The sequence below is a fragment of the Sphaerodactylus townsendi genome, linkage group LG08 (genome assembly GCF_021028975.2).
Source record: "Sphaerodactylus townsendi isolate TG3544 linkage group LG08, MPM_Stown_v2.3, whole genome shotgun sequence".
In the NCBI taxonomy this organism is placed as follows: Eukaryota; Metazoa; Chordata; class Lepidosauria; order Squamata; family Sphaerodactylidae; genus Sphaerodactylus; species Sphaerodactylus townsendi.
Genome location: NC_059432.1, coordinates 105248245 through 105264346, shown reverse-complemented (window position 1 = coordinate 105264346; position 16102 = coordinate 105248245). Strand labels below are relative to the sequence as shown.

Below are 16102 nucleotides of genomic sequence, written 5' to 3'. Positions count from 1 at the left end.
GGCTACCTATTGTTATTAACCCTTGAACATTATAACTTTATCAATCTTTGACCTATGCCTCTAGGCCTGGGGGAGAAGACAGAAGAAGAGTTGGTTTTTATACCCTACTTTCCTCGACTTGTCTCAAAAGAGGCTTACAGTCACCTCCCCCTCCCCACACCTTGAGGGGCGGGTAGGGCTGAGAGAGTTCGGAGGGAACTGTGACTAGCCCAAAGTCGCCCAGCAGGCTTCGCGTGGAGGAGTGGGGAAACAACCCTGATTCTCCAGATTAGAGTGCGCTGCTCTTAACCACGACACTAATCCCCTGTGTGGGGTGGGAGGGTTAGACTAGATGACCCTTGGGGGTCCTTCCAGATCTATGCTTCTATGTATGCTATCTCAGCACACACAGCCCCACGTGTTCACATTTACATGTACATCAGTCGGGAACGGGGGGATCTGTGTCAACTCTTTCTCCACACTTAGATCCATTCTGAAAAGGAATGACTTTCCTCCCGGGAACAAGAAATAAGAAGACTTGTGCGCAGTATCATACATGACCATCAGGATCCTGGCAGAATGCTCACACCTGTTACTGCACGTGACAAACCCTCAAGGAGGAGTCTGCCTGATCATTTCTCTAGGGCAGGGTCTGGACAGCTGTCACTGGGCTGTGCCCCGGTAGGCCCGGCCCCACAGCAACCATTTCCCAAGCCCCCCGCCACATATGCGGCTACAGAGCACAAATGCTAAGTCTGTTTCATACATGCAGCGACTTGAAGAAGAGTTTTGATTTATACCCCACCCTTCTCTCCTGAAAGAAGACTCGAGGCGGCTTTCAAGCGCCTTTCCCTTCCTCTCCCCACAACAGGCACCTTGTGAGGTAGGTGGGGCTGAGAGAGTTCTGAAGAACTGTGACTAGCCCAAGGTCACCCAGCAGGAATGCAGGACTACAGAAACACATCTGGTTCACCAGATAAGCCTCTGCCACTCTTAACCACAGCACCAAGCTGGTTTTCCACATTCAAGGGGTGTGATGGAGACAGAAGGGCATATCAGGTCTGCCCTCCTCAGGAGACGAATCAGCAGCCTGTCATTTGTAAAAACTTAGGCTCTTTCTCCAAATTACTCTGTGTGAACAAGCATATATATATATTCTCCCAAGCTAATGTAAACAGCACCTACTTGTCTTCTACTCCAGTAGCTCCAAGTAAGTCCAGGTCTTTCTCTATGAAGTTAAATGCTTCTGCCAAGCGCTCTTCCCGCTGCTGCAAGGCGGTTTTTGCCTCATGAAGCCGCTGGTCTACCTCCTTGTACTCTTCCGGAGTGAATTTTCTGTAGGCCACACACAGAGTCCTTAACCCTTTCTGTGAAAAGAACCAAAAACGCCTTAACCATCACAGAGGACACACCAGGTTTGCCATTTTATTTTAGGGTTTTAATTGAAAACATTTTAACTATTATTGTAAGCCACCTTGAATCGCGAGGAAAGGCGGCATTTTTCCCCCGCTATTAAGTTACATCTGATTTGTGGCGACCACGTAGGGCAGGGGTGGCCAACCTGTGGTGCTCCAGATGTTGATGGACTACAATTCCCCATCAGCTCCTGTCAGCGTGGCCAATTGTAGGGTTTTTAGGGCAAGAGGCAGAGGTGCTTTGCCACAGCCTGCCTCTGCATCACGACCCTGGCATTCCTCGGAGGCCTCCCATTCAAATAATTGCTAGGGTCGACTTTGCTAAGCATCTGAGACCTGGTGAGATCAGGCTGGTCTGGGCCATCCAGCTCAGGGATAAAGGGGAAATAAATTTTAATAAAGAAATCTATACATATAAAAATCTATCAGTGCGTTTTTCTGCTGACAGGTAATCTCCCAAACTACTGGACAGATTGCTTTGAAATTTTCACACAGCGTCGCATTCGCGTGCGGCCAGGTTTTCATACTGTTTCCACACCTCCTGTTGTGTACATGTCACAACTGTGCCAGTTATTGTGTACATGCCACACCTGTGACAGTTGGAACCACAGTTCTGTTCCGCAACCACGCCATCTGCTGGCCGTCAAAGCAACACCCTCTGATACAAGGGAAACAACCATGCCTTCCTTGAAAACCACTGCCTTATGGAGTGAAAGGGATGCGGCCAGCTATCTGCACATGGCCCACCCACCCTAGCGGAGGAAGGGGAAGGTGAGGGAGGGTGCAGGGCTTTGCTTGGCCAAATGCTCTGAAATTTGAACACAACGTAGCTCATGCCTCCCAGTGTGTTTTACGCTAGATAATTCGCCTGCAAGGGAAGGGTGTGAAAGGGACAGGACCAGCCCACCTGGACATGGCCCACCCACCCTAGCAGAGGAAGGGAGGGACCTGCAGGGTTGCCATGCAAGGGAATGGGAGAGAGGGAGCGGAGCGAGGGGCCCCTTGCCTCTCCCCTCCCTTGCAAGCATTGTGCAATGACACTTGTTCGAACCGTTCGCTTCCCCTTTTCTTCCTTTTCCACTTCACCAGACTCAGCCACAGCAATGCGTGGCCGGGCCCGCTAGTAATAATATGAATTCTTAGGCAGACTCCCATGATATGTCAGAGGAGGACGAGCACTGGCCACAATGACACGGTTCAGATCCAATGCTAAGCAGTGGTAGGATTTAAACACTTTAGCAACCAGTTCACAGCTGAGCGCCTTGCTCCCCCTGTGAGTTTTTTGCACCCCCCCCCAGCAGTTGCCCTCCCCCACCTTCTCATGCTGCCCCCCTAACCTCCAGGCGGGGAGGAGAGCTGAGCCAGCCGGGCAGTGCTGTGGTGTGTGGAGCACAGGGCTCCAGCTCAGCTTTCCTCCCTGCCCGGGAGCCTGGGGCGGGGAAGAGAGCCAAACCGGGCAGTGCTGGGGTGGGGTGGAGCAGAGGGCTCCGGCTCAGCTCTCCCCTTCTGGTGTGTGGAGCAGCAGTGGCATAGGAGGTTAAGAGCTCATGTATCTAATCTGGAGGAACCGGGTTTGATTCCCAGCTCTGCCGCCTGAGCTGTGGAGGCTTATCTGAGGAATTCAGATTAGCCTGTGCACTCCCACACACGTCAGCTGGGTGACCTTGGCCGAGTCACAGCTTCTCGGAGCTCTCTCAGCCCCACCTACCTGGTGTTTGTTGTGAGGGGGGAAGGACAAGGAGATTGTAAGCCCCTTTGATTCTCCTGCAGGAGAGAAAGGGGGGATATAAATCCAAACTCTTCTTCTTCTTCTTCCCCGCCCTGGGCTGCGAGGCGCTAGAAGCCCTGTAGCTTCCTCTCCCAGGGGAGGGGGAGCGAGGGGGCTTTTAATAACCAGTTCGCCCAAACCGGGCAGAACCGGTTGAATCCCACCACTGATGCTAAGTCAGGAATAATCCAAAGACGCTTGCTCAGGTGAACGCCGCTCTCCCGCCTCCCTTTCCGCACAGCAAGACAGTGATTTCCACTTTGGTTCACTATAACGTATCCCAGTTCAGGTGCCGAAGGAAAACAAGGGGTTGTATTCTCCTGACCGAGCAGGATTTCAAGAATTATTTAAGGAGCATCTCAATCACAGAGGTGTCAAATGGCGTCTGTGCACAGAAAGCTCAATTTCTGCTTTGACGTCCCAGAGCAGAGAGAGCTATACAGCCTTAGTTTGTCATCAAATAGGGAAAAGAACTATATCGTGCTAAGTAAATATCTCCTACCTGCTTGCAAAAATCTAGTCAGGAGGGCAATGCCGGGACGACAAGTTGGCCCTCTTGAGCAGGGATAAATAAGATCACTGCAAAATTACCCTGCAGGTAATTCTGTGAGGTGACCGCCCTCTCTACCTTGAAGTCCCTGAGAATCCATGACTGTTGGGAAAGCTGGTATCTTGGAGTTCTTTTAAGAACTGCTCATAATGATCCCTGGAATGCTTCCGTATGATTCTAAACAGGTTCCAATTAGCAACCAATTACATTTACACATAAAGACTGAAGACTTCAATACAAACCTGAGTAAAAAAAAAAGTCGTCCAACTAGTACAGTGGTGGCAAACCTATGGCACGGGTGCCAGAGGTGGCACTCAGAGCCCTCTCTGTGGGCACGTACAGAGTCAACACCCCCCCCCCCCACACACACACACATCTAGGCTGGCCTGGGCTGCTGGACTCGATCATTAGCATTAAACCTAAGACCTAGTTTTGGGGAAGCAGTGTAGGTAACCCTGTTAAGCACTGTTAAACCCCACTGATTTTCATGCGAAGAACTAAAGCGCGATCCTTTACCTGGGAGTAAGCTTGGTTGCTGGCAATGGGGCTTGCTTCTGAGTAAACCCTCCTAGGGTCATGATTCACCCGTTGGAAGAGTTGCACGGTTGCTTCAAAGCAAAACCACCGACTACCACCAAGCTTACTCCCGAGTAACGCACGCCTCGGAGCCAACTGTTTTTTCTAAACTTAAACCTCAGTATTCAGATTAAATTGCCAGCACTTTGCGATAAATAAATGGGTTTTGGGTTGCAATTTGGGCACTCGGTCTCAAAAAGGTTCGCCATCACTGAACTAGTACATTAGAAATAGATTCCTAAGCATCACACAAGGGACATTCCAATAAATAAGAACCAACTTACCAATTCTCCCTAAATAATAGTTACACAAACACTCTCTAATACTGACCTGTCACTCATAACAGGGGTGGATTCCAAAACATAAAGAAGAACAATCACTGAGGGCCCAAAAACATATCAAAGAATCCCTCTCTGGGATATGTTTTCTACAGCTGTAGGATCAATTCCCTAAATAATGTCAGGACTTAAACCAGTGACAGCAAGCTTGGAGTCAAAAATCTTAAACCAGGAGAATCTGAAAGAACCTGCTTTTATCCAAGCTAGCTGTCCAGAATAACTAGGGAACACTTTGAAACAGAAAGCCAATTGCCAAGTTCGAGTCTCCAAGGAAAAGTGACCCAATTTGTCATGTAACAACACTCCAGCTACGTATTTCAGAAAATGAATTAAGAACATAAGAATATAAGAACTAGCCTGTTGGATCAGACCAGAGTCCATCTAGTCCAGCACTCTGCTACTCGCAGTGGCCCACCAGGTGCCTTTGGGAGCTCACGTGCAGGATGTGAAAGCAAGGGCCTTCTGCTGCTGCTGCTCCTGAGCACCTGGTCTCCTGAGCACCTGGTCAGGTTACGGAAAGTTGACTACTTATTTATTTACCACATTTTCCCCCACTTGGGCACAGAGCAATTTAATCGTCCTCTCCTCCTTTTTATTCCTCACAATAGAACATAAGAACATAAGAACAAGCCAGCTGGATCAGACCAGAATCCATCTAGTCCAGCTCTCTGCTACTCGCAGTGGCCCACCAGGTGCCTTGGGGAGCTCACAGGCAGGATGTGAAAGCAATGGCCTTCTGCGGGTGTTGCTCCCGATCACCTGGTCTGTTAAGGCATTTGCAATCTCAGATCAAAGAGGATCAAGATTGGTAGCCATAAATTGACTTCTCCTCCATAAATCTGTCCAAGCCCCTTTTAAAGCTATCCAGGTTAGTGGCCATCACCACCTCCTGTGGCAGCATATTCCAAACACCAATCACACGTTGCGTGAAGAAGTGTTTCCTTTTATTAGTCCTAATTCTTCCCCCTAGCATTTTCAATGAATGCCCCCTGGTTCTAGTATTGCGACAAAGAGAGAAAAATTTCTCTCTGTCAACATTTTCTACCCCATGCCTAATTTTATAGACTTCAAGACTCTGAATTAAAGGTAAATCCAAAGATTCATCTCCCCAGTTGAATCCAAATGGCAACCCCAAGACTCAATACAAGAAAAACTTTTATATTAAAAATTTGAATTGACCCAGGAACATAACGTCCCTCTGTGAGACCTGAAAAAAATTAACATTTATTTATTTGTTTATTTTTATTTATATCCCGCCCTCCCCACCAGAGCTAAGGGCAGCGACAACGCAGAATCCAAATATGATAATAAAATAACCAACAGTACAATGTTTAATATACCTTCAACATAAGGTCTAGCCCTTTTCAGTATAGCCTTTAAAAATATTTTTATTTATGCAGTTTATGAAGTACAGTTACAACTAGTGCACAGTTTATGGTTATCTACAGTATAACAAATAAAAAAAGAAAATTAAAAGAGAAAAAAATAATAGAAAGAGGAAAGTATCTAAACTTGTATAACGGTAAACAGAACAGTATGGACTCCCTCAATTTTAATACATAATAAAGTTAACAATTCTATAGCCTTTTGATGATCCGAAGAATTTAGATTGCAAGAGAAGGTATTCCAAGATAAACTCTTTCATTTGTTGGACATACCATCAATAGACAACTGTATAAAATAGTAATACTTTGTATTTGCTATAGTTAATTTCTAAACCTTCAGAGTGGGAGCAACTGGAGAGACAGTTTGAATAGCCTCTGGAGGCCAACATTCAATGAACCTGAGGCCACCCCCCACCCCCACCCCAATTCATTCTCAGGTTCAAAAGCAAAAATATTCACATACCAAAGCAAATTCATCTACGTGAATTCTCGTTTTTTCTATTTCTCCTCTTGTACTGTAAGGAAGAACAGCAGACTCTGCCCCCTTGGTGAATAACAGTTTGTCCCCTGTGAAGAAACAGTTTTAAGGAGAATATTAAAATACAATTACAATTCTCTCGGTCACACACACATACAATGGAAGCGGGTACTGCTTTAGTATTTTTGAGACAACAACTAAAAACAGCCTCAATGATTTAATGTATTGTCGAAGGCTTTCACGCCTCTGAAGATGCCAGCCACAGATGCAGGCAAAACGTCAGGAGAGAATGCTGCTAGAACACGGCCATACAGCCCGGAAACCACACAGCACCCCAGCCTCAATGATTTTTGCATTACCTGATGAATTCTCGACAATGACACTCATTCTTCTGCGACAGGGATCGAATTCCAAGACATGTAATAATTTGTACCTGTTGTTTGGGGGGAAAAAGATCATTGTTTTCTGATGCTTTTCTAATATGCACGATAAAATTGCCAAATGGCGAAACGTTGGAAGCCGAAAGTACCAGACCGTGGCCACGCGGTGCGGAAAACCCACGCAAGTCAGACTTCTGCATATTTTGATACATCAAACAAAGTGCCCTGCTTAAAAGGTGCTGATGAGAATTTGCAAGGAAAAAGCAAACCAACGTTATGAAAAAAACAGCCCATTGAAGAAGTAGGACGATTTTTACCTTTCCGGACGCCCAAGGCTTTTAATCTCCATACTTTCCCCATCGGTCCCAGTAAACACAACACCGATCCTAAGGATTTGAAAGAAAAGCCTTCGTCACGAAGAATGAATGGCCCTTCGTGGTTCAAGGTGGACTCCTCCGCAAGCAGCCATGATATAAATAAGTCGAAATTCTGAACCACTCATCGGATTCTGGGAGGGAAGGTCTGGACCCTTCTCATCGCATCACAGTCAGGGTTAACAAGCATTATCAAGATTTGTGGTGTAAATTTGTGCACAGGTCCCATGGAGAGAGCCCCTGTAAGACCGGATGCAACCCACTAAGCACAACAGCTGCTCGACACGTCTATGGCTCTTTACAGCCAATTGTGCCTCTACCAGTGAGCCAGCGTGGTGTAGCATTAAGAGCAGGTGCACTCTAATCTGGAAAACCGGGTTTGATTCCCTTGGCTGTGGAGACTTATCTGGTGAACCAGATTAGCTTGTGCACTCCAACACATGCCAGCTGGGTGACTTTGGGCTAGTCACTCTCAGCCCCATCTATCTCACAGGGTGTTTGTTGTGAGGGGGGAAGGGAAAGGAGTTTGTAAGTCCCTTTGAGTCTCCTTCCAGGAGAGAAAGGGAGGATATAAATCCAACTCTTCTGATGATGATGAAGAAGAATGCTCTCCCCCTCCCTGGCCTACAAGCACCCCAACAGCCTTACTGTAAGATTAAACATAAGAACATAAGTACTAGCCTGCTGGATCAGACCAGAGTCCATCTAGTCCAGCACTCTGCTACTCGCAGTGGCCCACCAGGTGCCTTTGGGAGCTCACATGCAGGAGGTGAAAGCAATGGCCTTCTGCTGCTGCTGCTGCTGCTCCTGAGCACCTGGTCTGCTAAGGCATTTGCAATCTCAGATCAAGGAGGATCAAGATTGGTAGCCAGAGATCGACTTCTCCTCCATCAATCTGTCCAAGCCCTTTTTAAAGCTATCCAGGTGAGTGGCCATCACCACCTCCTGTGGCAGCAGATTCCAAACACCAATCACACGTTGCGTGAAGAAGTGTTTCCTTTTATTAGTCCTAATTCTTCCCCCGCAGCATTTTCAATGAATGCCCCCCCTGGTTCTAGTATTGTGAGAAAGAGAGAAAAATGTCTCTGTCAACATAAACAAAAATCAACAGGGGGAATCCCAGGATTTTATTTACACAGCCATTTCTTCGCTCCCACCCCGGTAGAACACTTCTGAACCTGGATACTAAGACAGAAAAGCCTCCCTTCTTCCCTCCCTCTGCATAGCCATTCCTGCCTGGGGGACAACGCACGGACCCCGGGCACCTGGGCCTCACCTGCAGGCAGCTTCAACTAAAGCTTTTTCATCCGGGGAAGAGGCATAGTACTCCAGCTGAGAGGAGATGCTGTCGGTATGCCAAGGATTGTCACAAATGCCGTCCGCTTGGTCATTATTAATCTGCACTGTATGACAGAGAGAAACAGCTTTCAGGAAGAGTTCCTCCTCTCGTGCCTGTTTTTTAAAAGAAGTTAAAGGGAACTATTACAAAGATTCAACAACACGGAGCAGGCAATTTTTTTTTTTAATGTTCGTTTCTCGCTAACTAAAATACGGTACTTTGTAACGTGAGCCCATGCATCTTCGAACGGCAGGTGGGCAGTTTTCCTGCAGGCACAAGAATGACTTCCATTCTTGTTTTATATCTTAACAGGAAGATTTAAGAATATGGAACGTTCTGAAAGAGTTTGTTCATGTGATAGGACTACGGTTGAAACACTTGACCATTCTTTGTTTCTGTGCCCTAAATACAATAAGATACGCATGAAATACATGAATTCCATTTTCTTGCAATGTTCTCAGTGGCATGAGCGTTATAAGATACCCAATCTCCTGAGCAGCTCTGATGTGCTCTTTTGTGAAACTGTTGCAAATTTTAATACTGGAAATTAGTAATTTTAACTGTATTTCTTAACCTTGTTTTGTTTTAAAATTTTGTCCTGTTCTATATGCCAATAAAGGCTTGTGTTGTTGTTATCGTAACAGGATATTGGCTTGCTGCCAACATTTCCAAAATAAGACTACTAACTGTACAGGAGGCCCACCACTGAAGAAGGAGAGTTTGTTGCAGAAAACAGGTGCGGTTACCACGAACTGAGTACGACCAGACTCTACCAAGTTGCATACCTTGGTGATAAACAAGACAATCGCCTTGTCAATGGATCATTTTGGTTTACAAGTCTGCTTTTCCTACTGAAGATGGATTGCCCAGTGTAAAAACAACGCAACCCAAAAGCAAAGAAATTTAATTAAGCAATGCAACGGGACTGGGATGATAGGAATTAGGAACGGCACAAAATATATCATATCAGTTTGTCATGCAATACAGAGAACGGAATTACTGATGACAAATGGAGTAAGAGCAGGGCAACGCTTGCAAAGATTGAAAAGGGCAAGCTCAGTTTTAAAAGCTGCATTAAAATTAGGCAAAACTCACTTCTGGAGAAATTTTAGCGCTATACCTGCTACCTAACAAGCACCAATTCAGGAATTAGCACCACTGAATTTGGTAGAATTCTATTTGTCCTATACAAGCTGGTTAGTTTCGGGACAGTCATCCACACTAGACTTTCTCACAAAATAATTAACGGCTTTCTCCATTATGCCCCTATAGCCATGGTGGCAAACCTTTGGCACTCCATATGTTATGGACTACAATTCCCATCAGCCCCTGCCAGAACGACCAGTTGGCCATGCTGGCAGGGGCTGATAGGAATTGTAGTCCATAACATCTGGAGTGCCAAAGGTTCGCCACCACTGCCCTATAAGGACTTCTTTAAGACAAGCACTTGAAGTATATTTAGCTGTTCAAACAAAAAAGTCCCATGGACCTATAATTACAGCAAGGGAGAGAAATTATAGAGTTAGACTTACCAGGCCAGGCCTTATTCCATCTGGGATGTCCTCAATCAGTCCTTCGGGAACCAGTTTGCCATTGATCTCGTGGTACTTGACACCGTTAATGGAACACTGCTGAAACTGCATCTCGTTTTCCGTTAATGTACCGGTTTTGTCCGTGAACACGTACTCCACCTGGCAGCGAGAAAGCGAGAAACAATGAGAAAGCCACAGGGATTTTAAAGAGACCTCAGAAGTCGTACATACTACTGAAATCCCCTGCCCACATGCAGACTGCAGAGACGGTCTGCCATTTGCAGAGCTACACTCCATCCCCAGGCCGCAACAGCAGCAGCAGCAGCAGCATTAGAAGAAGAAGAAGAAGAAGAAGAAGAAGAAGAGGAGGAGGAGGAGGAGTTTGGATTTATATCCCCCCTTTCTCTCCTGTAGGAGACTCAAAGGGGCTTACAATCTCCTTGCCCTTCCCGCCTCACAACAAACACCCTGTGAGGTAGATGGGGCTGAGAGAGCTCCAAGAAGCTGTGACTAGCCCAAGGTCACCCAGCTGGCGTGTGTGGGAGTGACAGGCTAATCTGAATTCCCCAGAGAAGCCTCCACAGCTCAGGCGGCAGAGCTGGGAATCAAACCCGGTTCCTCAAGATTAGATACACGAGCTCTTAACCTCCTATGCCAGGACTCTTACTAAGACACTCAAAGTCCAGCCCCTGTCTGAACGTTCTGCAGCATACCCATGATGGAATCCTACAGAATTTTTTAAAAACTTCTGAATACGGCTATACTCTAAAATCTTCCCTGTGCTCCTGACGGGGAGTGATCCTCTTTCCCCTTTCTCTACATCACGCTGTCACTGTCTATCATAATAACAACAATAACCTTTATTAGGCTTTAAAAGATTAAAAGATTAAAAGGAAGAAAAAAGCACTGGCAGGTCAGATTATTCTATGCAAGAAAAATCTGTACAGAATAAATTATTCCAAAATATCTGATAAAAACTTGGGTCTCAAGGGCAGGATCCCCCAGTCAATCAGGTGGCTCCGTCTGACCATGATTTATTATTTATTCCCTTCATTTATATCCTGACTTTGTCCCCAATGGAGGTGCAAACCAGTTTAAGCCCTTATCCTCGCCTCCATTTTATCCTCAGCAACCCTGTGAGAAGTGGTGGGATCCAAAAATTTTAGTAACAGGTTCCCATGGAGGTGGCATTCAAACTGTGGTGTAGCGCCAATGGGGCTGGCCGGGGCACGACGGGGGCGTGGCCGGGCATTCCGGGGGTGGGGCATTCCTGGGCGGGGCTGTGGCAAGGACGCAGTCACCTTTGCGCTCGGTCACTTAGCAAGGGAAGCGAATGCACGAAGGGCTTAGGCTGCACACGCAGCAGCTGGTGCACCTCCTGCTAGACTGCTTCAAGTTCTGCGCACTACTGCTGAGAGGAGGGGCGTAACGAAGGCCAAAATCACGTGGCAAAACCACCCATTAGTCACCCCCTCTCGGCACGCACAAATAATTAGTAACCTACTCTCGGGAACCTGTGAGAACCTGCTGGATCCCACCTCTGCCTGTGAGGTAGGTTGGCTAAGAATGTATGACTGGTCCAAGGTCTCTCATCAAGGCAGATCCGGAGTCTCCAAGATCCATGTCTGATGCTCTAACTGTACTTCCATTGAGATAGCAACATACAAAGACCAAGGGGAGAATTAACCCTTTGCTTCCTCCACACCACAGTCCCAACAGCTTCCTCCTGCTAACTGTTTTAGCATTAAAATACACACACCAGTAATTCAATAACATATTTCTTCCCATCATGTTCAGGTGGTGTTCCATGTTTCAGCTATGAAACCAGAGAAACAAATTATGTCGCCACAGAGCTGTGTGCACAGTGAACAAAACCACAAACTCACACAGTGAACAAAATTTGGGGGAGGGTGGCTAATAAATCTAAAATACAAATAAATATTAAAATATAAAAAGTAAATTCTCGACAAAAGGTAGCAAGTTCAAATTTTCTCTCTGCCATGGAAGGCTGCTGGGCGGCCTGGGGCCCAATCACACATGCTAAATCTAAGCTACCTCGGAGGGTTGTTGTGAGGATGACATGGAGGCAAGACGGAGGAGGATATAGGCTTCTCTGGATCCCCATTAGGGAGAAAGGTGTGGAATAAATGAAAGTAGTAGAATATATCATGCAGATATTGGAAAGCCTTTCAATCTCCATTTCTCCCCGTTAGACATAAAAGGATCTGTGATAATATGTTCCCAACAAGACTGACGAGAATTTAGAAAGCTACCAATTAAAAACCATTTGAAAAAAAAAGTAATTTTTTCCAAAAAGTAACCATTCTGTACCTGCCCCAGCTCTTCATTTAGGTCCGAAGTATTTACTTGGGCCTTCTGGTTTGTCTCTTCATGATAAAGGTCCAGATCCCAACCGATAAAGAAGGATCCCAGAAACTTCTGCATCTCGACGGTCACATAAAGCGAAATGGGTATGATGAAGTTGTACAAGACCATGAAAGCAAGGAAATCGGAAATAAATCTCAAGATCTGAGGGAGAAGGGAGAAAGGAAGGCAAAGAACAAGAATTAGCAAACCGAAAATTTAACTTATTTATACATAGCAGTTTCTGGTGGCTATCGGTGTTCGTCTGTCGTACGAAAGCAAGATTCGAGTCCACTAGTACTTTGAACAGCCACTTTGAAAGCTTTTGAAAATCAAAGCTCCCTCAGTCTCCTTCTCTCTTATGTAGGTAGCTTGGTCCTCAAAAGCTTAATCCCTGGGAATTTTGTTGGTCTTTAAAGTGCTACAGGACTTGAATCTTCCTCTGACATATAACAGATGCTTACAGGAGCAGCAATGGCGTAGGAGGTTAAGAGCTCGTATATCTAATCTGGAGGAACCGGGTTTGATTCCCAGCTCTGCCGCTTGAGCTGTGGAGGCTTATGTGGGGAATTCAGATTAGCCTGTGCACTCCCACACACGCCAGCTGGGTGACCTTGGGCTAGTCACAGCTTCTCGGAGCTCTCTCAGCCCCACCTACCTCACAGGGTGTTTGTTGTGAGGGGGGAAGGGCAAGGAGATTGTAAGCCCCTTTGAGTCTCCTGCAGGAGAGAAAGGGGGGATATAAATCCAAACTCTTCTTCTTCTTCTGTTTAAAACACTTCTGACTCTTTAAAACAACACTTCATTAGTTATTATTTGTAAAGCTTAGATTACTCTACTGTAAAGCTTAGCTTACTCTACTGTCAATGGCTGCGTTTGAATTTATTGCAATTTATCTCTGGGTCTTTGTCAACAGTGTGGGATCATTCTGTCCTTTTTCCCGTTACGATTGTTAGGCGCTTTTGCGCCAGGTTTATTTTTACATATGGGAATTTCTTGAACTCTGTTTCTTCAAACACTTCATGTGAGTAGCATCGATACAGCTTGCTGGTTATCGGAAACATTTTTGCAACTGCTTTGTGGGCGCTTTATTTCGTTATTCCTTTAAGTATTGCTTATGATGCAGAGTTAAACTTACAATTTCTACAATGTTAACCTGTGGAGCATTTTATATTTTCTTAATTAGTGTTTCTCTGCCCCTCCCCACCTTATCTGTGATTACTGTTCATGCATGGAAAACAATGCAATATGCTGACCACCCGCTCTGCGCAGTTATAAAGACAAACCAAAGTAACTGCAGAAGTTTGCCAGGCGCTGACACTTCATGAATTTCGGTGCATGGTTAAAACCTTCCTCTTTCCCAGACCTTTAATGTATGACCCCCAGAGTCCCCAGCATCGATGATAGCTGAAGAGTAAGGGGACAGAGGGGTGGGGATTGTTAGTTATGTTTTTATTGACTGTTTTAAAGAGAAGAAGAAGAGTTTGGATTTATATCCCCCGTTTCTCTCCTGCAGGAGACTCCAAGGGGCTTACAATCTCCTTGCCCTTCCCCCCTCACAACAAACACCCTGTGAGGTGGGCGGGGCTGAGAGAGCTCCGAGAAGCTGTGACTAGCCCAAGGTCACCCAGCTGACGTGTGTCGGAGTGTACAGGCTAATCTGAATTCCCCAGATAAGCCTCCACAGCTCAGGCGGCAGAGCTGGGAATCAAATCCTGTTCCTCTAAAATAGACACACGAGTTCTTAACCTCCTACGCCACTGCTGCTTTTGTGGTGGTTTTTAATGTTTTAAGCATTGTAATGTTTTAATGGGGCTTTTAACCCCATTATGTAAGTTGCACTAGGACAGTGGTGGCGAACCTTTGGCACTCCAGATGTTATGGACTACAATTCCCATCAGCCTGATGGGAAATTCTAGGAATTGATAGAATTGTAGTCCCGCCATAACTTATCTTGAGTGCCATAAGAACCGCACTACCCCGATGGCCCTAAGACTTTCAAAAAATGTAATGTGATTGAGATTAATAAATGGAACAAATAAATAAATAATAGCTTCTGGTCACTTAAAGATAAAACAAGACAAAAGATTTAAAATATATATTATATAAAAAAAGATAAAGAAGACATTACCTTGCTGCTGTTTCTTTCATGTTCAGTTTTCTGGTTATACCAAGGTTCGTCCCATTTCTCTTCGGACTGCCAGGCATATTTCAGTATTGTACTTAAGATGGCTTCAAAAAGGAGGATGATTAGATAGATGATCAAAAAAGAATTCATAGACCTGTAAGGAACAGAAATTGGAGGATGCTGTTTTTAATACCCATATCATAAAAACGTCCCATGAAAAGATTTTGTAGGCCAGCAAAGGTATTCCCTTAAGGAATCAAATAACAGCTGCCTCTCAAAATAAGTCAAGGTACAGAAAAGGCACAGAAAAAAATGAATATTATTAGGATCGGACTATATAAGAAATATCTGCACTTGGGAAAATAATCTCTTTTCAGTTATTAAACTTAGGGCAAGTAGGACAAATTGTGAAAGGTGTGTCTCTTGGGTGGAAAGTCCATGTGCCTAACAAATGAATCTGAATTAAGAACATAAGAACAAGCCAGCTGGATCAGACCAGAGTCCATCTAGTCCAGCAGTTTCTGCTAAGTGGCAGGCTCTCACCTGGAGAAAACACCAGCCTTTGGGAGCTCACATGCAGGATGTGAAAGCAATGGCCTTCTGCGGCTGTTGCTCCCGAGCACCTGGTCTGTTAAGGCATTTGCAATCTCAGATCAAAAAGGATCAAGATTGGTAGCCATAGATCGACTTCTCCTCCATAAATCTGTCCAAGCCCCTTTGAAAGCTATCCAGGTTAGTGGCCATCACCACCTCCTGTGGCAGCATATTCCAAACACCAATCACACGTTGCGTGAAGAAGTGTTTCCTTTTATTAGTCCTAATTCTTCCCCCCAGCATTTTCAATGGATGCCCCCTGGTTCAAGTAGCTTTGGGTATATGATGTTACATTTTTGAGAAGTTACTAATTGTAAGTTATTAATTGTAACAGTGATCTTTATTTTTAAGATGTATTAATGCCAAAAGTTGCCATGCCAAAAGATAACATGGAAATTATTACGAGAGCCAAGGAAGGAGGCCTCAAATAGTTCGCCATGAACTAAAATCAGGTTTTCTAAACAATAAATTGAAGGTCAACACTAGGAAAAGGCAAAGATACGAAAATTCAGTTCTCTTCTCCCCAAAAAATAAACCCCACATTTTTTCAGTTCCGAGAAATCAAAATATATTTCTTACCCCAAGCACCTCAAGTTTCGAAGTTTACCACAGAGACTTACTAAGTGTTTAATACATGACTGCAGTCTATAATTAAATCAAACGCTGCCCAATACGTACTTTTCCACTGCTGATCGTTTCTGTGACTTGCTCTTGTAATTTAATGCCATCTTGGTTTCCATTCCTGTGTACACAGCAACACCTACCAAAAAAGCCCACACAAAAGCAATTTTTCAGCACTTGGCGTTTTGAACAGGAGCCAAAAAAAGACAACGAGCATAGAGAGAAAGCAATGAAGTTTAGCAATATTCTATTGTGACAAACTAGGGCTAACATACACAATT

General features: G+C 45.2%; 1 protein-coding gene and 1 non-coding gene across 9 annotated transcripts in view; both read right to left on the bottom strand.

The window, feature by feature from the left end:
- Positions 1-16102, bottom strand: part of ATP11B (ATPase phospholipid transporting 11B (putative)) — a 113885-nt gene that overhangs the window by 43536 nt on the left and 54247 nt on the right. For all 8 annotated transcript variants that reach the window (XM_048505223.1, XM_048505227.1, XM_048505224.1 and 5 more), the window contains exons 10-18: positions 15879-15960; positions 14610-14760; positions 12446-12643; positions 10115-10273; positions 8520-8695; positions 7187-7255; positions 6849-6922; positions 6475-6578; positions 1165-1346 (exon numbers count right to left, since the gene is read on the bottom strand). In XM_048505223.1, coding sequence (XP_048361180.1) covers positions 1165-1346; positions 6475-6578; positions 6849-6922; positions 7187-7255; positions 8520-8695; positions 10115-10273; positions 12446-12643; positions 14610-14760; positions 15879-15960 — 1195 coding nt within the window. The remainder of the gene's footprint in view (positions 1-1164; positions 1347-6474; positions 6579-6848; positions 6923-7186; positions 7256-8519; positions 8696-10114; positions 10274-12445; positions 12644-14609; positions 14761-15878; positions 15961-16102) is intronic.
- Positions 516-698, bottom strand: LOC125438669. Its single transcript, XR_007245374.1, has one exon. It is a non-coding gene; the product is annotated as a small Cajal body-specific RNA 16 (non-coding RNA).